General features: G+C 41.5%; 2 protein-coding genes across 3 annotated transcripts; both read right to left on the bottom strand.

Annotated features, from left to right (window-relative positions):
* Position 1: 1 nt before the first annotated feature.
* cipca (CLOCK-interacting pacemaker a) lies at positions 2 to 5,266 on the bottom strand. 2 transcript variants are annotated; one of them, XM_084381565.1, is made up of 4 exons: positions 5,134 to 5,266; positions 3,464 to 3,577; positions 2,657 to 2,826; positions 2 to 2,470 (listed from the first exon to the last, which is right to left on the bottom strand). In XM_084381565.1, exons 2-4 carry the CDS (start codon positions 3,567 to 3,569, stop codon positions 1,670 to 1,672), a joined length of 1,077 nt encoding a protein of 358 aa, XP_084237691.1. In that variant the 5' UTR covers positions 3,570 to 3,577; positions 5,134 to 5,266; the 3' UTR covers positions 2 to 1,669. The 2 variants fall into 2 exon arrangements, with proteins under 2 accessions (XP_084237691.1, XP_084237690.1); XM_084381564.1 differs by having other exon boundaries at positions 3,464 to 3,580; positions 5,134 to 5,265.
* A 276-nt stretch (positions 5,267 to 5,542) lies between these two features.
* On the bottom strand, positions 5,543 to 21,541 carry pgfb (placental growth factor b). The gene is made up of 7 exons (XM_084380984.1): positions 20,940 to 21,541; positions 10,105 to 10,141; positions 8,190 to 8,386; positions 8,002 to 8,081; positions 7,204 to 7,233; positions 7,054 to 7,116; positions 5,543 to 6,965 (listed from the first exon to the last, which is right to left on the bottom strand). The coding sequence occupies exons 1-7, from the start codon at positions 21,000 to 21,002 to the stop codon at positions 6,944 to 6,946; spliced, it is 492 nt and encodes a 163-aa protein (XP_084237110.1). The 5' UTR covers positions 21,003 to 21,541; the 3' UTR covers positions 5,543 to 6,943.
* Between the last annotated feature and the right edge of the window lie 1,102 nt (positions 21,542 to 22,643).

Genomic DNA, 22,643 nt, shown 5'->3' with positions numbered 1-22,643 from the left:
GTGATCTTCAAACAGTTTTTATGACAGTTCATTGTTAGTCAAAGTGACTTTTGCTAAAGAAACGATACAGAAAGCACATTTCACAACAACAAGAAAAAACAATCTCTTAAAACTGATCTTAAAATTATTTTTGTAACCCTCCTTCTGCCCTTTATAACCAAAACTGCCTCCTTTATGTCTTAGTTTTAAAACTATGCATGAATAGAAAATGTTGCAACAGTGCGGCTCTGACGCTAAAATAAATAAGACAGCAATTAACTTTAACTTAACATCTTAAACTGAACTGTTTTATGTTTTAACTTGTCTTCATGCTATTCTCTCTACAACTCTGGATGTATTTCCTAATCAGGGCACGGTTTGTTTTGATTCGAAGAATATTAATTCTTTGGAGACCTTAAAGTACATTCAAACTCCTTCCACATGAAGTTTACAAGCTAAGCTGCTCAAGCATTGATATGAAATACAAACATTAACATATTCAAAAAGGCACAGGCATCCAGATAAACATTTATATTCACATTGTTTTATCAAGACACGATGCTCATTTAGGGATACAAGTTGTAACATTTTTCTAAAAATGTTGTCAGTAATCTTAAAACTAAAGTGCAAGAGTCTGTAATATGAACCTTAAAGAACCTACTGAGCTGTCATTTTCTTTGTCTTGAGGTTTCAATAAATACACGTCACACTAAGCTTAAGCAGCAGGAATGAACATGGCAACAAAAAATGCGAAAAAATATTATGTGGCTACAGCACTCGACTTGCTACAGTTTATGCTTTTTGCAAATTCCTACAAAAATCTTTAAGGTATGTTTTGAAAAAAGGAGCTTGCTTCACCAGAGAACAGGCAACCGTGTCGAAATGTGCTTTGTTTGTTTATGTTATTCACACAGCTTTAGTGTTGGTCAGAAACATAACTTTGAATAAATAATACTGACACCAAGTAACAAAATTATTAAAAATATAAACAAAGTTATGATTTTGCCATCCCTCTGGGCTCTCACTGTGAGCCACCCTTGAGAATATAAGCTGTTAGTATGTACACTTCCTCACAAAGGAGGCTTGTGCTTAAGTTTCATTTACCATCCAATTTAAAAATAAAGTAAACAAAATAATTAGACTTTGTCCTATTTGAAAAGGTGCTTTAGGTTTTCTATTTGAAAAAGTAAAGATGATGCTTATATTTCACTCTAAAGCCATCACATTCAAGGCATGTATAAAGGATTAACCCCATGTGGCCTCACATGTTCTGTAAGGCATGCGTTTTATGCAATCAGGAGTTCAATATATAGAAGCCATAGCCCTATTGCAAGTGATACTTGCCATTTCGATGCAGGAGAGGCAAGAAATTTCATTATAGGCAAGGGTTTGAAATGTAAGCATGCTTCTTAACTCCCACTTCAAATTAGTGGATGTGCTTCAGCTTCATGTTAGACCAGCAGTTCTAAATGTTTCTCGCTCTGCAGCCTGCAAATTTAAGATTTTCTGTACTCTCCTGACAAAAGTATACGCAGTTTCGTTATAGGTTATTCTTTAAGTTGTAACGCTAGATGCTGCAATGACTAAAGCTTTTCCTGTAAAGATTTTGTGATATACGTTTTCACATTCAATTAATCACCTTGAGAAGCTCTGATTGAGAACTGCTGGTCATGTCCATCAATATACTGCATCACTCCAGGATTATTTGCGCTTTAGCTCCCGATTGTTCCTTGTCTGCGTACTGCAGAGAGAGCTGCAGTTTAGACCAGAGCTGCGGGTCACCGCTGCTCAGAGCCTCCAGCAGCAGAGCCGTCTGCTCCTGAAGCTGCTGCAGCTGGCCTTGCGTGCGCTTATTCTCCTTGATCAGCTGATCCGTGCGCATGGTGATCCCCAGCAGGCCAGATTTGTTGAGAATGTTGTAGGTATTGCTGAAGCGTTTCTGTTTGTCACTGTCCATGGAGGAAGGATCCTGGTACTTTTCAGCATCCATCCTGTCGCTGTCAATCTCAGTCCTGAATTCATCTGTGTAGGGCAGCAGAGAGCTGCTCCCTGCCAGCGGGGAGAGAGACTTGTCACTCAGCTGCTCCTGACTCTCAGCTGCCGGTGACTGGTTGTTTGCTGCTTCAAAGTTGGAGATGGGTTTGATTGGAGTCTGCAGCGCTGGCTGTGGGCTGGGGGAGCCATAGAGCCGGTGGCCGCGGTGGTGCCTCCTCTGCCGCTGGTCATATCTTGATGTGGAACTCGTCCTCACCTTGGAGGATCCCACCCTTTTAGTGGGAGTGTCAGCAGGGTGTGGGGCGATTTTGGGATAGGACTTGAGGATGGGCATGTAGCTTTTTGATTGTCGGATATTGTCAGAGCCTGTCTTTGGAGAGCTGCTGCTGCTGCTATTTGATACCATGGGCTGAAGAAGAACCACCTGTGACTGAGGCATCACTTCTAAGGGGGAAGGAAAGCCCCACTGTTTCTCTGCTGGAGCCATCTGGGTCGGCTAAAGAAAAAAGAAATAATATTATGTTTGAGTGCATTTGAGGAAGATGCAACTTGCTGTGATGCAACACGTTCAACTGCTCTCCCTGGTTTAAATCAAATTTCAGAGAAAAAAATCCCCAAATGTCAGACATGCATAAAGAAATAAACAGCATGAGGCAGAGGCACACATGCTGCTGTTCTTTACCTGCTTTAAGACAAAGTTGTTCATGATGATCATTGGAGACAGTCCTGGGTATGACCCTCCCATCACAGCCACTTGCGGACCAGCCGGGTCCTGGCCGACAATCGACCCGTTCCTTCCTGCATCTTCGGAGTCAGTCAGATCGACTGTGCTGAGGTACTCAGAGCTGGCATCTGAGGAGAAGAGGACAAGTATAAGGGTCTCATTATGCTCTAAAGCAACACATCAACCTTTCTATTGTGAACCTGAGGCAGAACATTAGTACTATGACAACAGTAGCAGATGTAGTTAAGCATCTGGAATAGGATACCATCAACATGATGAGGAGGGCTAATCTAAATCCAGGTCAGCCTTCAGATTGTAAATACAAGTCATAAGGAGAATTGACCCAGTAGAAGATAACCTACATAGAAAATGTGACCTAGATCTCTACATTTGATTAGGGTTGACCTTGTTTTTGGACTTGGTCGTTTCTTCTAATCATGAATATACGCATACACCCAATCACAACAGGTGCCACACTGGCAATACACCTGTGTTAACATAAAACATACACTGGGATAAACATAAAGTATTTAAAGCTGCTGTAAGTGTTGTCGTTGTTTTAGCTAACTTCCTGTCCGTTTTGCAGTTACCAATCCCCTCTCTCCTCTCTACGTCACCACATGAACATGCAGTGGTCATCTCCACACAAGCAGAGAGGACAGCCTCTTTATGGAGTTTTCTGTCCTGGTTGGATGAGGTGGGCAGGGATACCATAAATATCATCTACAGCAGCTTTAAGGAAAGGGCAACGTAATTGAATCAAACCTGAGAAGCCTGAATCTCTCTCGAGGTCAGACTTGGACGCTCCCAGGTGTGTTACCCTGGTGAATGCTGATGTCCTGTGCCGGTTGAGGCTATTAAAAGTGCTCATGCTGGTCTCTTCTGAAAGAAAAAAAAGGAGTGTTAAGAGTTGAAAAGTAACTGACGAGAATAAAACACTTGAAAAGAGCAAAGCCTAGCAAGGCTTTGATGGAGATCAATGTACTTTTCCCTTTAAATAAAAGGTATGTGAAAGCAAAGACTAGAATATAGGTTAATTAGAACCCAGTGAGACTTAAAAGTGAAGAGACACAGTTAACTTTTAACTATAAAGTTGCTTGTGTAATATTTACACTCTATTACTTGGTTTGTTTCCATCCTACTCAGCCAGTTAAAGTTCTTGATTGCAGGGAATTGTTCAGCTCAGTTGGTGGCAGAGGACATTTCACAGACTGAATTACTATTTAATCTGTGCTCACATAAATTATCAACAATTAACTTAGAGATAACGACTGGTCCGTAGGTAACTGCAATCTCCCGGATCAGTCTACTCTATACTTAAGGCAAGAAAATCAGAAACACCAGTTTCACGTTAAAAAAGGTGTCACAGCAGCCCTGCTATACATACTTCCCTCCTTAAAATAGTTATTATTATGATCAAATTGATGATTGCTTTCTTGGCTAATCGATTATCTGTTGTCTGGACTAAAATATGTCAGAAAATGGTAGAAAATGTCGGTCAGTTTCCACAGCCCAAAGATATTCAGTTTACTTGCATAGATGAGTAAAGAAACCAGAAAATATTCACATTTAAAAAGCTGGAATCAGAAAATTTGGACCTTTTTGTTCTTTAAAGAATTACTCAAACCGGTTAATCTATTATTAAAATAGATGGTAACTAATACAATAGTTGATAAGTTATCAGTTAAGCTTTAACTGAAAGGGCTACTTTAAAATACTTTGTTGTTGAGCAAACTGCACAGATTATTATACAGATTTGTGCTTTTATCATTGTGTCGACCTTATTTACCAATGCACATCCCTACAAATAGGATGATAGTGTTTGCGTTTATAAGTAATTCCAAAAGTTAAAGTTAGTTAGGTGGCAATAATGAAGTTATTTATTTATTGAACTGAGCTTGACATAAACGGGCCTGTTTACACCCACGCAGCCGATTGGACTGACGCACAGAGCTACTGTAATGTTAAATGATGTATTTCACCATTGCTCAAAGCAAGGTAATGAAGGAGAGTGTCAAAGTAAACAAAAATAATCATAATTTTGGAGTCTAAACTGTCAATATTCATGACTTGTTACAACTAGCTAGCCTAGCATTGATGTTGTTTACACACGCAACTTCGTCAACTCTCAACTACTGTCTGTTTACCACAATTAACCTACTGGAGACTGACTCACACTGCTTAACTTTGACTTTTTTAGTCAACTACGCAGCTGCAAGTAGTTAATTATTAGCAGGAGGGACGCACCATTAGCTAGCTGTTATTGTCTGTCTCCACGGTAGACTGGCTCACTGTTTACTGCCCTGCCCCTGCACTGTTAGCTAAGTTAGCCAGCTAGGTGACGCTAGCTACCGTATCTTTAGCCTATATATACAGCACATCACGAGACAGTCGATACGCTATTAAGCAAATAGTATTATTTTCGCAAATCTTACCAAGACGCCCTTTACTTGAAAACAAATATCCGTTTATTGTGGCATCCAGGGTTGTGGTTAAATGATACTCGACTCTAGTCTCACGTTAGCTTCTTCTACTTCTTCTTCGTGGTTTTATGGCAGCTGGCGTCCTTAATGCGTCATTACTGCCACCTACTGGAGATAATTAGCTCCTACAGTGACCTATTTGTGATACTCTTCTGATAAATAAATAAATAAATAGTATTATTGAATAATATAAATAATACTGCCTTGTTGTTGTTTTTGTAGTGTATATCATTTCCATATAAACATTGTTTGTTACATGGCTCCTCAGCCTCCTTATATGGACTGAATGACTAGTTCTTACCTTTCCTGTGTATGAAACACAGTCTACAGTCTTACATAAAATAAATCACACAAGACAAGCTGACAACCATAACAATTTAATTAAAAAATAAATATTTAACTGAAATAAAAATACTAACACAGTAGAAATGTTACTTTTTACATTTTCATAGATTTTCTTCGTGTAGTACATGAAAACAAAAATGACAAAAGAACATCCTTTTACATAACCTACTTCAATTGATCCCTTCCTTAATGCAGTGTTTACAAAAACAGACAAAGGAAGACACCTGTGGTGTGGGGCTTATGGTAGAGTCTTGTGTCATCGAGGCGGACACAAATATGCACTGTTTAACAGCACAAAGCAGAGAAATGCTTTTAGGACTGTGACAACCCTTAGTCACGATAAGATAAGAAAACAATAACTATAATTGATGCTCTTTAATAGGCATCAATACTAAATGAGTATTGCTTGAGGGTGCCGATTACTGTAGTATTGATCTGCCCATTCCTACTAGGCTTGTCACATTGGCTTTGCAGCCTACTACGCACCTCCTGGTGTGCTTTGAAATGTATTATTAGAACACTGTCTCTTGCAGCAGGCCTGGTTATCCAGAGCGCATCCACATTTTTCGACTGCTCCTTTTGTGAAGAAAGTATTCAGCCATGACTCTGACTTCATTTATAACACATATATAACTAACAATGTATCCAACCTGCCAAAACAATAAAAGAACAATTTTGATTTTTGACAGTTTGATCGGTTATTTATTTGTACACACTCATCCGTGGAAATAAAACTTTTCTTATAAATATTGTTCTTATTCAGGAATTAATTGACAGTAAAACACTTTAAACTCAAGTCTATTCTTTCATAACTGATTGGTAGAACATTTGAATAAGCTGACGAAGTGATGGACTTTCCAGTAAAGCAGTTTTGATCACCGTTTCCACAAACACTAGAGGGAGACATTACATTATTGCATGTACAAAGCAGCTGCACACTCAGTCCAACATAAACTGCTATGACAAGTCAAGGCCTTTTTGGAAAATGTCCAAACAAATGATGGCAAACTTTTTAAAGGTTGCTGGTCCAAATATATTCAAGCTGTATCAATAAATATAGACTTTAAACACCTTTAAATACCAAAGAAATGACCAAATTACATTAAGTGACACAGTACTAACTAGTATAAAAGAGAAGGCATCGGTCTGTTTGGTTCTACATTGCACTGGCTCCCAGGCACGTCCATCGTGTCAGGTGTGTAACAGCAGTGTTTCCACCAATCAAAACACACTTCCTGTTGAAGCTCGTCATCACAAACGCTGAGCCCATCAGCAGGAGGGGCGTGGCAGCGAAACATCCCAGCTGTTTGAGCCTCTGGCTGCAGGCACAGTATTGATAGGAGACTCTTGATGCTGACGCTGGGTTGGAAATAAATAGTGAGCCACACTGCAACAGGGGGTCGGGTCGCCACTGCAGTTACCTGCGAGGGATCTGGCACCTGAAATGCACACGGAAGAATAATGCATCTTTAATGCTGTTAATCGATAATGAGACGTGAAGTCTGTGCCGCAAGAAGGTGCCATCACCTGTCACAGTCTTTTGTTTTTTGTCTCTCCTTCCTCTTCCTTCCTTTTCCTCTTTGCCTTCTCCTACAACATGAACAGAATTACCAATGAACGTCCATTTTCTGAGATTTAAAATAAATATTATTTTCAACAAGATGTTCATGTTCTTACCTTTCGACCTTCACGATAGGTTTCCTGATTCTGAGGAACAAATGTTTCAATAAATTAGAAAGAAAATCCTTGTTAGTTTATTGTCACTGTAAGTATTTTCCAACCCTGTCTCTTAGAAATTACGCTCATATAAAAGGCAACCTCTGCGTGTCATTTAAGTATTTCTCTGTCAGTATCAGTCCCATTGTTGTTTGCTGCTCAGCCATATAATTGTGTAACCTTGTTTCTATTCCACGTTCCCTGTCAAGGCTCTTGCTTTTCCATATGATATATTTGTTCTGTTCGAAGGGGAAAACAATAAAACTTCTGATCACAAAAGAAATTTCGCTTACAAAACTTAACGCTGGATTATGTTCACTGGCAACAGTTTCGGCTGACAAAGCATTTTTGTACTAAACAAAACTCATGTGGAGGAGGCTGGGGCTCACATCTGTCATGTGGTCAGGTTTAGGCAGCAAAAAGCACGTTTTGTATGGATAGAAAAAGATTGTGGTTTTGGTTAAATGCTAATAAAGTAGCCTATTCCTCTGTAAACAAAATATTTTTGTTGCCTTACTCTAGCCAAGAAAAATCTTAAACATGCTCTTGGTGCTCTGAGAGGATATTGTGGGAAAACAAAATATATTGTCAGTGAACTCTGTGGTGAAATATTCAATGTGAACATTGTGTTTCTTGGCATATACATTTATTAGAAAAGTTTCCTTCATTATGTTGTTAAAAGATCATTTCTAGGAGACAGGGTTTGTATTTGCATACTTGTGAATATTTCACGTCACAAATTATGACTTGTTTTCTTACCTACATTCACATGTCTGGTGCTCCACAAACGTCATCTCAACATATTCTTTATCCGGCTCTGATGGCCTGATTTTCAACAGCTGAGGGACGAAGTGTGTCAAGACGTTCAATAGACTTCAATCATAGTACACACAGTAAAGGATCAGACAAATTTGACAATTTCTCTGCACACTGTCCATGTCCTGTACCTGCATGGTGACGTTTGTGGTTTGGGTGGGATGACACTCCAGGTTTTCGTCGCCACAGCAACCTGCACACCTCACCAGCGGCACACAGGAGGGGCTGTAGATGTGCTCCACCTCCGTCGGGTACTCCTGCACCACCTCCACCAGCTTCTCGATGGTCCGGCAGAAGCTGCGACCCCACACCTCTTGGAACATCAACACTATGGACGAAAGTAGGAAGATGATTGTGGACCACTTTGCACAAAAAAAACAGTCACCTTGTGCTTCTTATGAGGAATCTTGCTCAGGTAATGGTACTGTATATCTACAGAGCCACTTTATTATCTGTCCACCTCTCTGTTGTTTTTGCTTACTTTCACAGTATGCCCTTCATGTATTCAAGACAGTAGTAATGTAGTCAACTAGTCAATTAATCGCAATTCTCCTCAAAAATGTCCCAAAGACAACCAGTGGAGGGTAAAATAATACAGGCGGGGGTAGGTGAGTGTCCTCAGTACGCTCTGAGAGGCCAAATGAGTCACGATCTGAGTGGACTAAACCCCCACCATTCTTGTCTGACCTGGAAATACTAATATAATATAGTAAAATAAATGTTTTTATAATATAGTAAAATAAAATTCTGTTTATTTAATATTGCATAATGTAGAAAATGATTGTTCAAAGAAATGTATGTTCAACAACCAAAGTGACATCAACCTTTGGTCGCTAGAAGGCCATCTCAAAATATCTTAATAGCTGATGCCCACTGATGTCACTTGCTAAACCACAGATGAAAGAAAACCACAGTGTGGACTAATGATGTGATAGTCGATTGGTTGTCTAGTCGATTATGTGATATATACACACACATGTAAATATATGTCTAATTTACTTTTACTGACGTGACATTTAATTTTACCAAAGCAATATTCTAACACCACGTCTTTACATTTACTGACTTATGGATAAATGGTCTGATCAGTGTGTACCTCAATAATCCAACAATGGCAACCTTATACCATGTCCATAGAAACTCAAAACCAGATGCAATACGCCTGTTTGTATCCTGTTTTCATTCTGCAGTAAAAATGTTTGTTTAATGTACAGTAGGCTTTCCTGTGGGGGTATATGTGTGAAAGTGTCCCAGTTGCACAGACTGTGGGGGAGGAACAGGGACCACTATGGCCGAACAAACAGAGAAGGAAGAGAAAACAAACATTGGAAACATGGCCATGAGCAGAACCCTGCTGGAGCTGGAGCTGAGCTGCCCCACAGGCACCTCTGGGACTGCAGTGACCCCCGGAGGTCACCGAATGGAGCCTGACACCACAACAGCCGTTTATAAAGGCAGACAGGCTGGGAGGAGACGGCTGGGGAAGCTTCTATGGTAGGGAGATGAGGCCACGAACTATAATGTTGTACAGTGCAGAGGGCCAGTTCACTGGCCAGTTACAGTTCCCCGAGCTGACTGCATGTCTGCTTCTCATCTGGGCTTTTCTGTTAAATGTCAGATTTTCTTCTGCAAGTTCGACAAGTCTTTAATTTATTTCCCTGTTAGTGGCCTTAATTTACAGTGATGTGAGGGAGGGAGAGGATATGTGTGGAGAAGGTCGTAGTTGAGTAATCCCAGCTAGTTCAGACATGTCCCGCTCTTCTCTTAATTCAAATCAGATTCATTGAAACTTGCATAAACAGTTATCTAATTGATCTTTCTCAACAGTGCATGACAAACGCAATGTAGGAGAATACACGTCTGTTCACAGGTATTTTGTCAGAGCTGGCACCAGTCATTTGCTCAGCGTCAGACTTCCATCAGGATATTTTTTTTTTTTTACCACAAGCACTGTAAAACCATGGCTTGTCAAAATAGTTGGGGAACTACTTGTTCTGAGTGACACTTAGAGACGATTTCAGGAATAAAATGAGGAGAAATTCTTACCTTCAGTTGTATTGTTTATCTCTGACAAGGGTAGACTCTGAAAAAAAGAGGAAAAAAGACACTATTACTTATTAAATCATTGTGGTTTGACTACATAATTCAGTGTAAAAGCCATAATCTTTTTAGCTGGTATCCAAATTAAATGGTTGAGATGGATAACAGCAAACATAAACTGAAAACTGGAACAACTCTGGTGGTGAGATCGGGAACTACAGTGAAATAAAGCAGACGATCACACACCTTCTTCTTCCACCCGGCAGTGAAAAAAGTCTTTCTGACATGCAGCTCATCCAGTGTATCACATCACTCTTCCTCTGTGTGCCCAACTGTTTAGGTTCAAAACCTGTTTCCTGTGGTGTAAGATTCATCTCTCTATTTATTTTCCCATTGATAGTTTCCCCTCCGTAGTTTTTCCCATCACTCAATGATAAACAGAGTGCATTTCTCATTCGCCTGGGAAAATACAAAACCTCTAGTTGACTCCATATCAGGAAGGGAAATCTACGTTTTGATAAAAGAAGAGCTGGACTGGCGACAGACAACCTGCCTCTGAAATCTCTCCTCATCACTGGGGTTACATTTCACACACCTGATGACATTTCTACCATGACACTGAGATTAACTGCGAGCGTTGGACCAAAAGTTATATAATAGCAAACAGACAGAGAAGGACTTTCCCAAATGATGGCAACAGGGACTGTTACTTCTTCCACAATCTTTGTGCGAAATACTTCTACTTTCTGTTCTGTTAGGAGGGAAAATGAGTCTAAGGATAACATCAGTCAGCACCGAGCTACACTCGGCTATTTTTTTCCAAAGAATGTGATTAAAGAGGAATGTCCTGCTTTGATGATGATGATGCATTCACACTCACAAACATTTCAGAGGTTCCTGTCACTGAGATAAGTGTCTTTGGGACAGATCTGTCTTCTCGGCAGCAGAACATCATGTATGACAGATATCAATAGATACACAAGAGCTTCCAGAAAACCACTTAGGTTCAGTACTCCCTGTGTTAGCGGGATCTGTTTTTTTTCCCCCCCAAAGTCGTCTGGCCAAAATGTACAGCTGTTCTTCTGACAAATGAGTCGTTCTATAGAGTGGCGCTCACTGAACTGTGTCGCCTTTACAACAGCACCGCAGGATATAAGCTCCACTAGGAGAGTCTGCTACATGCACAGCATGGGAAAGTCACAGTTCAGTTTAAGTTTTTGTGAAAAGTCACTTCCACTCTCTGGGGCATTGATTATTTTTTTTTATCCTCTCTAGCAACGCCAGGCGGATCAAATAAATCCTTTTCCAGCGTTAATTGGCATATGATCTGCCCTCTCTCTTCTTGTCTTTGGGTGTTCATGAGGTCTGCTCCGCATCACAAGGGCTTCTTGGCTCTGGACTCGGTTGCCGTTCAGCAATGTGGTGAGGTGGGGAGGATTTCTGACCTCGGTCATGGGTTAAGGCTTGACATGGCGAGGAGGCATCTTTGGCACCTCGTGTGGTTGAGAACAGAGGAGTGAGCTGGCAGCAAGAAGCTGCCAGATTATAAAAGGCTGCATGAGGATCCTCACGTAGCCATTCCTTCCCTCTTTGTGCACTTACAGTATTACTGGGTGATTAATGGTGACTGGGAGGTAATTCACCTCTGGTGGAAAGGGAGAACCACTTTACATCAGCAAATGTGTATAAACTTGTCCAGTAAATCTGAGAGGCAGGATTGCTTTAAGTAGACCTCTCAAGGTTTCCTTCACTTCATTCCCTGATGACCTTCTTCAGGGAGTTTTTTCTTCTCTTTGTCGTGTGTCATTTTCATTAATTGTTTTCATAATGTGGTGTTAAGACCTTTAAGACTAACTGAGATTAAGGGCTATACAAACTTGACTTGACCTCACTATAAATTCTTCTACTCTTGGCTAATAATAAAATACTTTGTGTCCCCTGTGTTGTATGAGCAACATCGGGGTTTTGGAAAACACAACAACTGTTGTGAAATCATTTAAAATGTGACATTCCAATCCTGGTTAAAAACATCACACAGGATCAAAATATCTCCACTGCGGTACATTTTGTAAACTGGATTTCCCGCAACATATATTGCAGCGGATGGTAGATTAAACGTTAAAAAGTTGGGCGATGCACAATAAAACAACCCTAAAAGTAGATGAGGAGGGAAATAAGACATATAAAACTGATTAAATGCAGCCAGAGGTTGATTTCATTACAACTTCCCCAGAAACATCCACTGCGGGAAAAAAAATCCATATGAGAGAGGATGCTCGAGCAAGGAAGACGTGGACAAGTTACATAATGCTGGAGTAAATAAAAAAGTGGGCAACCCACACAAGTTTCACTGATCTCTGTCAAGGTTGTTATGCAGAAGGACTACTGGCCCTTCTAGGAACAATTACTGTCACTTAATCAAATGATCTAAGAGAAAAGATCAAACATGCCCAAATTGGTTCATTAAGGTTGCTCATTACTCTGAACTGCAACCATATGCCTTCAATTCATAATATGATATTGTGAGAGCCAAAAAAATATTTGAACTTTACTGTAATACACACTTTTCCTTTCATAAATGACTTCAAGACTGTCATTGATTTCCTATCTAACATTTTGTACTTTGTACATCTGGTTCTCAGTGACCTTTTGCCAACTTTTGTTTTACCAGACTGATTTTCACATAGAAGGTCAGTTAGTGATACTCACAACCTGTGTTTCTCAATCTTATTCCTGGGGTGCTCTGTCCTGCATTTTTAAATGTTTCCCTGCTCCAAGCGAGGTGTGTTTGAGCAGGGAAACATCTAAAACATGCAGGGCAGGGGGCATTGAAAACAATGCTCCAAACAACTAGGGGCTTGCGTATCATCAGACTAACCACTAACTTGTGCTAACTGTAGCTAGTTAGCTAGTTTTATCAGTTACCTGTGCAGCAAGTGGTCCTATTAGTTGACTCTGACTGGGCTGGGAACTCGGAGCACTAGGGAGTGTTATTGTTGTTTACAATGCTAGCATGGGAGCTGGGGACCACTGGGAGGAGGAGGTTTTAAGGGTCCAAATAAGGGGAGAATGCTGCCGCAAAAGGACCGTGTTCAACAGCTTCCCAGTTGGACTGGGACCGAGCACAGCCTCAGAGAGACAGAAGCCAGTTCATACAATACAGAGGTGATTTACAGCGGCTCCGACCAGGTCTCTGACTTAAGGGATGAAAAAGACACGGCAGGAAGAGAAGACAAGAGAGGTGGGAAGCAGAAGAAGAGCAAAAGACAGACTATGACCACTTGAGGTACAGCGTGGTATTGCAAAACAGGCTGGACTGGGGCTAGCTGGTTAGCATGCTAACTTTAGTAGATATCTCTTCAGCACAATAAATAGAAGTCTTTGACATTTCTTCACAGTCTGTTGATAATTTAAGTGACTTTTTGACTATTTTAAATTAAAATCTTCCCTCTAACTCCTGTAAAACCACTATAGCAGCTACAGCAGTAAAGAAACAGGGGCATTTAGGGGTCAACAGGCTTGATTGCAAAGCCACATTATAAACTGGTCTCCTATGTTTCTGAAGTCTCCAGTGAAAGTCTGTAAGCTGCTGGCTGAGAGTTTGCTCCCTCCTCTGGGTCAGATCAGAGGACCTGTTGTGTCCCTGGGCTCCTGCTGTCAGGCCACAGAGGCTCCGGACCTCATTACTCTCCACTCCCACACAGCTGAACTGCGTCATCTTTAACCTCTTTGCTTAACTCCATCTGTCAGAGGAAGGGCAGCATACGTAGGGAGCAAAAACAAAACATGATGGGGACGCAGCGATATGGTCATATAAGATTTTTCAACTTTGAGGGTCAGGCTGGGGAGCAGGGGTTGACGGGTAATTCAACAGCAGGTACGCTGGCCAATAGCCAAAGAGATCTGGACACCAGCCAGTATGTTTCACAGTGCGCTTCCTGAAGAGTAATGGAACTGACTTACAGATGTAAAGTAATAAAACATGCAGATGTTTCTTTGCAGTGTTTAGCCTAAGTAGATAGGACGACTTCTTGTGACATGACTGGACTTGAAGATGATGCAGAACTGGATTAAGTCATCTGGGACTTTCAATTGCACAACAGTGACAGTAAGAGTGAGCCATGTTTTGGCGTGTTCTGTTTATTTAGATCAATTTAGAAATGATGACTGTTCTGTTTTGTCTTTTCACTCGTTAAATCAACATCATCAGTCCTGCAGTTCTTTGGCAGTTAATTCATTTTAGCTGGAAAGCACAGCGTGAACAGGAATGTAGTAATAACAGGTATAAATTGATGCTACTACAGCTGTACTATCAGATTTATAGTCTTCCAATGAGGCTCCTTCATTATCTTTGACTGCAACCGACGATTTTCATTATTGATTAATTCTGCAGATTATTTTCACACTTAATAGATTTATTGTTTGGTCTATAAAATGTCAAAAGAAATGTGGAAAATGCAATTTCCCAAAGTGACATCTTCAAATTGCTTCTTTTGCCCAACAAACAGTCCAAATGACAAAGACTGTGTGTTAACTATCATAAGTAACAAAGAAAGCTGCAAACTCTGACATTCGAGAGGCTGGAACCAGCAAATGTTTGACAATTGTGCTTGAAAAATGGCTAAAACAATCAATTATCAAAATAGTTGGCCGCGACCACAGCTTTCCTTCTGATTACTTTGTAACAGGCACAGACTTTCAACAGAATCATTAGTGAGAGGCAACTCCTTAAAATTTGGACTCATTTAAAGCTAAGATAATCAGCAGGGCGCTGTTCTTGGTTTAATTTGGGCCAGCTTTGGAAAACCCCTCTTCAATTCTTTGTCAGATTGGGCATCACGCCATTGTTTACATTGCTTTCCAAAAGGGTCTACTTTCAAACGTAACCTTATTCGGTGAGGGTGACAGTGTGGATAAACAGACCACGGATGAGATGCAGGCTTGTGGTTTGGTAATGTCTGTCAACTAAATCTGCTCTTGAAAAGAGTTCGGTAATTTAGCGGAAGTATACAGAGGGCAGCTTTTTTGGCAAAATAAAAGCTGAAAAGGCAAAGCTGGCAAAAATCCCAGCCATAATCCAGACCAGTAAAGCACCTGCATCTACAACTCGCTGAAAATATATAGGCCAGGGTGGGACTGTATTCTGGTTTTAGTCTGACTGAAAGCTGACTGTGAACGAGAGACCACACAGGACAGAGAGCACTAAAGCAGAACAAGCGAATACAAACACAGAGACAGCTAGACGAGTGAGAAACAGAGCTACCTCCCTGCCTCACTGATCCCACTCATCCATCCTTTATCGAGAACCAGATTCCACATCATCAACACCATGACTGCGACATTAATTCTCAGGGTTCTCAAAAGGGCCTGTGGGTCTCTGTATCTGTTCTCTGGCACTGCAAGAGAAAGCCAGTTTCTGTTTTGTATACAGGCAGCGGGTGAACCTACAATGACAGCAGTGCCATTACGGTCTGACAGTATCCAGCTGGGTCTCTAGGGTGGTCGGGCGAGAACTTGTGATCACAGAGCAGGGCCAAAACACCAACACACGTCAACAGAGTATGTGGTAAATGTGCCACAACAATTTCCCAAGTAATCTGGGTCAATGGAGCCTTTGAGGTAGTTCCACAGAAGACTGACACACCTTTAGTAGGGGTATGAGTCAAAGCCACAAACTACTACAAACAAACAAACAGATGTGCTACTCTATGATTGTGAAATGTGTTCAGTGCATAAAAATACATTTTAACTTCGAGGAAAATAAAATAGGGATAGTTCGACTTGCACAGCTGTCCTGTTGAGAGTTAGATGAGAAGATAAAGACCACTCTTATGTTGACGTTAGGATACTTCCTGGAGTCACTGCTGGTTTCTTGGTGAGAATCGAGACTCAAGGAAGTCTATGTGTGGGTAAAGAATAGTCTAGCACCTCACCCCCTTTGAAATATAAACTTAAAGGTGCAATATGTAAGAATTGCCCACCTGTCAAATTCATACTCCAAACAAATAGGCGGCAGCATAGTGACAGGGTAACCGCTAACTGCTGCTAACTTTTGCTGCCGTTAGCTAGCAAGCTCACTTAATCATGCAACTAGCAGTGGTATTAGCTGACTCTGCCCAGACTGCTTTATGCTAGCATGTGCTAACGGTCTTTTGGCTCTAGCTTAATGCACACATATATGAGTGGTATCGATGCCCTCATTTACGTCTGAGCAACATGGCAAATAAAATGTTTCCCAAATTGCCAGGCTACTCCTCTTAGACTCTTCTCTCAAGATAAAGATAATTGTATACTTAACAATCGTAGTTGTCTAACTTCTGACAAAAAACCCAGTAAAATACGGTCAAGTGACAGGGGAGAGGTAAGGGCCCATATAAATGTTGATTTAGATAAACACCATTTCCTCAGTATAAGTCCATTAATGCATGCACAAATGTCCCCCTTAAGACACACAAACCCACACAAACCACTGTTTAAACCATGCTGTCCACAAACAGACACACACACATACACATACACACACACACACACGACACAGGTCTTGAGATAAGGCTGACCGGTGGTAATTGTGGTCTCTATTACAGTAAACGCTGTTCTCCCTGTGTAAACCACAGTAAATTACATCCAGATGGGAGATTAAAGCCTGCTGAGTAGACGGCTGCCCCGAGCGCCACCGCTCCTCCTCCTCCACAGGAGGAAGGAGAAATCCATATTTCCTGAATGCGATTGTGACCCTCCCTTGGGCCAGGGCATTACAACTAGAGAGAAATACCACAACAGTGCAAATAAGAGCCCTATCAGTCAGCAGGTCACCACTATGACATGGCCCCGCATTTGAACTAGAAAGATGAGTAGTGAGACTTTTAAATGTTTGATTGTGGACAACTGAGTTGCATCTGGACAAAGACTGTTGCTCTTGTGAAACCTGCACGTGGCGTTAACTGTCGATGTTATGAAATACTTTTTCTTATGAAACTAACTGGAAAAATGTGACATCTCCATTTGGATAGTTATGAGCAAGAGTAAGAAAAAACACACAAACACAGTCACATGTGTGCGATACAGATGGTCAGACTCAAGTATTGTTTTGCTGCTTGTGGTGATGTAAAGGAAACACCTGTGTAACGTCACGTCCTCCCTCACACACACACTGAGCAAAAGTTGAGGCTCACTGCCTTTTTTAGCACAGAGACATGAGGAACGTGCGTTACCAGTGGAGTGATGAATCTGACCGCAAAGTCAAAGGAATTAGGCTAGTAGTTTTTCCTATATTTGGTTTCTATGGTAATATCCAAGGAAAATGCTGAATCTTCAAACAGACAAAGAATTTCATAATCTCATACCAGGGAGGCTTATAATTCTCATCCTCCACTGATTTTCTCGATATAACAGAAACATTTTTTAGAGATGAATCCTCAGTTGTGCTGCAGCGCACGTCTCCAGCACTCGAGTGGAAATGCTGACTAATGCCAGTAGGGTTTGGCTGTGTTGATGCAAGATTTCACCTGCATTTTATATACACAATCACTATGACAATAAAGACAAGGTATCGCACACAGACAAACCCAGCTTTGTTTTGGTGGTGGATAAAGGCAGGGAAAAATGTCAAATGGGCAGGAAGCAACAGGTATTAAAGATTTTGGCAGTGCAGGCCAGGATTGCAGTGATTTACACAGTGTTGTAGTTTAAACACACGCACACACCCACACACACTGTATATGCACAGTGTGTGGATTATATACCCACAGGAAGTACCAATAACACACCGAACAGGAGAATGTGTCGAGGAATGTGAACAAAATAAACGGTGGATGGGAGTTATATCATATTCTCCATTAGACAGCCGCAGTGACAGGGTGACCAAGAGGACACCATTGTTCTAAAAGGGAAACCCAGGTGCTTCCAGCCGCTGTCAATAGCCATATATGTGTTGGCTGACAGTTTCAAGGGATTCACAACAGAAAGCACAAATGATTTAGAATCACAAGTATCGAGACTATATAAATTCAACCAGTTGAATCAGCAATTTTGAGGCTGTTTGTTGATAAATCCCATCCTGTGATTTAATGTAATCAGCACTAGTTTAGATCAAGTGTAAACCCACCATGATGTCACCTGTCGGTTTGTGGCCTCAAATTTGGCATTAAGGCTGACTGACTTCAGGTGACTTGTCTCTCACAAGGTAGCCACACCCTAAAATATAATAATAATAACAAACATAATTTACAAAATGAATATTATGCTGTATTGAAGAAGACTTGAAGCTAGCGACTGAGGCCATAAACTCATTAAAAATGTGTTTACCGAGGTAATAAATCAAGTGAGAAGTAGGGTCTTTTTCTCATAAGCTTACATACAATCGGACGTCTTTTTGCAACCAGTGGAGTTTTTAATATAGTTTAAGGTTTCAATGCATTATCTTTATACTGACACGTAACTTTAATGCCAATGGCTGCCATAGTTGCTAGCTTGGTGCTATGCATGTAGCTGCCAGCTTTGAAAATGACGGTTAAACAGTAGTGATGGCTCATTTCCACAACAGAACAGCCATGTTACTGCTAACATACGGCACACCAATGGTTCCCAACATCCCACAAGGTGTTGCAAGATGGATGTGAGGGGTAGCGGGGTGCCATGTAGTCTAGTGGAAGGGAATCATTCACTACCAGGTAATTAACTACTGACAAATGTAACCAATGATGATGGGACACGAGTAAACATAAGTGGTAGACTTCAGGTACAAGACTGAGAACTGCTGCAACCCACGATCTTAGTTTTTTATCATACATTTAAATAAGGGTGAATTTCCTATGATATAAAAGTACAGCATATTTCTCCTACACACACACACACACACACAGACAAACACACACACACTGAGCTATGCTGTAAATCCCTGGTAGTAAAGCAGAATCATTAAGCAGAAGTGAGGTTAACCCCACCCTCTCTTGGCCGCCCCACGTCTCATAACGGACATGAATGAGTCACGAGGACGCTGACGACAGCTCCAGCTGTGACACTGATGAGAAATCATCATTATCAATTAGTGTCACATATTTATGGGTATGAAAATGGCTGTAGACAGACATTTATAAATAGCATTCCCAGCCACATGGCCAATGTTTGCTTTTTCCACTTTGGTACGCCAGTCTGACAGTTAACTGTGGGAGCTGGCAGGACAGACACCTACCAGAAGAGTCTCAGAAAAGAGTTGCTAGCATGACTGTTGCTAGTCTCCAAAAAATGTGAAATATTTGAGTCCTCTGACTCATTTAAGGGGAAATCTTTGTTTGTGTCTTTGCCCTGAAGCAGGAAAGAAGAACAACCTTTCCTTTATAGGCTTTATAAACTGAAGAGTTAGAGAAGAACACCAGAAATAACAGGCTCAAATCCTGTCTGACCTGATAGATAGGTTGTCGAATCTCAGAATTGTTTTGTTTATATTTGCTGTCAGTCTTTTAGGCAGCGGGGAGCCATTTAACCTGCCGGGCTCTGGATTTTGTCACTCCTACTCTGACTGAGCAGGCCATGAGCTGATTATGAGGATTAGTGGAGATGTGGTGATCCCATGCCTCTCCCACTCACTCAACTCAGCAACAGCTGCGAAGTCTCCGGCTCGAGAATCTGGTGGGACGTGGAGCTTTTTCCAACCTTGAGGAGCCTGATATAATGAGTGTAATGCTTCTATATCCAGACAAAAAGGAAGCGGCTGCACTCTTCAACAGGCGGCAGCGGTGTATGAACTGTGACAGTGAATGGACGCAGGAATGGCCTGGTTTTGCATTAAACATGAGAGCCATCAGAGATAGCTGCCAGCCTCCAGCCACCTTAGGGAGGAAATCAGAGACTGAATGGGTTCAAGAGCCTCAGCGTTAGCTGGCACACGTCCCGCTGTCCGGCGGCACCTACTCTTACAAGTGCTTCTACAACACAGGCCTTTGAATGAGCTCTCACTCCAGTTTCGGCTCTGTCCTGTTCTGGCACATTTTCATTATAAGACTAAAAGGCAATGCCAAGGCAACAGAGAACAGAACAGCTTTGTACTACTGCCAACCTGACAGTGATATGACTGGCTTGAAATTAACTTTCAAAAGAAGTTCACACTGGTTCATCTTTATTCTGGTGATTATTCACACTGCATGTGCCCATTAACATGTAGATATCTGCTGAGATAAAACAAGAAGAGGGCTGAAAAGGATTGTAAACTTCCTTGCCAGTTTGGCCTGATGCACTGCCAACACTGACTTGTGTGACTGACTGCTCAGACCGAGCAGCCTGCTAACTCACCAGGATCTGTTACCTCTGCTGCTGCTGCAAGCTTTAAAAACTCCACATGTTAACATGTTAAATATTTATTGAAGACGAGTGTCTGCTTGATGGAAACGTACACTGCAGAAAGAGGCTCCCATCACCATACAGGAGAGGGAATAAACCGTGGGCTTTCAAGTATAATGCAGCTGTAATTATAAGCTTAGTGAACTTGGCCAAATATAACAGTGAGTCACTTTGCATCATGTGCTCCACACAGGCGGAGTGATGCAGTTTGTCACGTTCCATCTTATGAATGAAGTGAGCAGACCGGCGCTCATTTAAATGGGTGTGAAGGTGTCAAAGCACAATTCATTATTAACACTTCATGCATAAGCTTCTGCCGACTCAGCCTCGTGAGCATTTCACTTTAGAGGAGGCTGTTAACGTGTTAAACTTTGTAAAGAAGTTACTTTGTGGTTTCAACAGTGTGAAGCAGTTACGTAATAACTCCACTTCTGCTTTCTAAACGACCACAAATGTCCCTCTCCCTCTTTTCTGAGTATGAAGTGTCCTTGAACGTAACATCCTACCTGTGCAGGTGAGAGCAGCAGATGAAGCGCCACCGCGGTCTGGATGACAAAACCGAGTTTCATTTCGCGATGTCTGCGAGTGGAGACGAAGGGGGTGACGGCTCCTGAACGATGCGCACAATAATAAACACAATCCAACAAGAAGTCCCAAACTTCTCAGAAAAAGAAACCAAAAAAAAAAAAAAAAAAAAAAAAAAAAGAGAAAAGAAAAGAAAAATGCTGACCCGGAATTTCCAAGTCGTCCGTTCCCGGTTTTGCAGAGAATGAGTGCAGTCACGTAGCCCCGCTGCCTGCCGCGTGTAACCTGATGATTGTGCTTACTAATGAATAAGGCCCCAGAGGAGAACCGGAGGTGCTGGAGCAATATAATAATACTGTCAGGGACAATAATAAAAAAAAAAAGTCTTTGTATTCACATTTAAAATCAGCTGAATCAAAGCACAAAGTCTTAAAAAGACTGGAGTAGCAGCAGCAGCAGCAGCAGCCGGTTTTCACAAAGCATATTCAGTGTATAAAAAACAAAACAAAAGAAAAATCGGATTCAGTCCAAAATCGCTCCAAAAAAAACACGCATGAGGTTGCAGCAGTTGTTCGCTCCTGCTCTGAGCTCCAGCCTGTACAAAAGCACACTTGCCTCTAATTGCCCCCACTCTACCTTTTCCTCAAGCTGGTCATTTAAATCTCCTCCCCTTCTCTGTGCTCCTCTCTGCTCTGCTTCATCTCTCTAAGCTGCAACATGTTTAATGGCAATTTATGTGATGCTGTAAACGGTTATCGCACAGGTTGTCTCACTGCTTCTGATGCTTTATTTCTGATTTCTAGACTATACACCACAGGTGATTTATAATGGAGTATACACAGGCTTGCTGAGAAACTTCTTCGGAGTACTCAGAAGCTATTGAGGCAAGGTAAACACTGAAAGATCTTTCTCTCTGGTGCTGACATGGATGGTATACTCATTGCTGGCTCGGGCTCCAGGATGCACGGAGATTTTCCTCTGAGGCTTTAGTGTTTAGTCAAGTTTGCAGAGACAGAAAGGGAGATGTTGACACACAGAGTTAATCTTCAGTGTGGGACTTCTGTGTTTGGAGAAACCCTGGAACGAAAGGATTCCTTGTGGGCTTCCACACATTCCTCCACCGCTGCTGAATAGCTCCACTGCCTCCTTCTATTGTACAAGACCACACTCAGGAGCGGTGGTGTTTCTAAACATCTCAGACACTTTGAGCATCCACCCCCCCCTCCCCATTACCATCATCCCCGGACACAGCGTCAGTAAGTGCAAACAACCAGAGATTTAGAAGAACCTTTCCACTAATTAAGCTCGGGAATATCACAGTAGTCTTTTGCTAAATTGCATCTCTACATGGCAGTGATGGATGCTCTTCAAAAAATCCAGGGAGAGGACAGAATGGAAGCAAAGATAACTGTGATTCTTTGGGGAGCTGAACTCTACAATTATTCTGTTTTAGTCCTGTCTCTCTGGCTGTGCTGTCATTGTCTGGGTGGTGAGTTGTCTTTACAACACTAACAATCTTCTTTTTCTGACCGTCTATTTATCCACCTTATTGCAGCAGCAGTGTGAGTGCAGATGGACCAAAGGCGGTCCAGAAGCTGCTTTCCGCCTTCGAAGTCAGCCCTGTCTGCAGAATAAACTGTTGGCGTTGTATGTTTTTTCAAACCAAGCATACGTTAAATTTGCAC

Source organism: Pagrus pagrus (genome assembly GCF_965226575.1).
Source record: "Pagrus pagrus genome assembly, chromosome: 18".
Taxonomy (NCBI): Eukaryota; Metazoa; Chordata; class Actinopteri; order Spariformes; family Sparidae; genus Pagrus; species Pagrus pagrus.
This window is presented reverse-complemented; position numbering and strand designations above follow the sequence as displayed.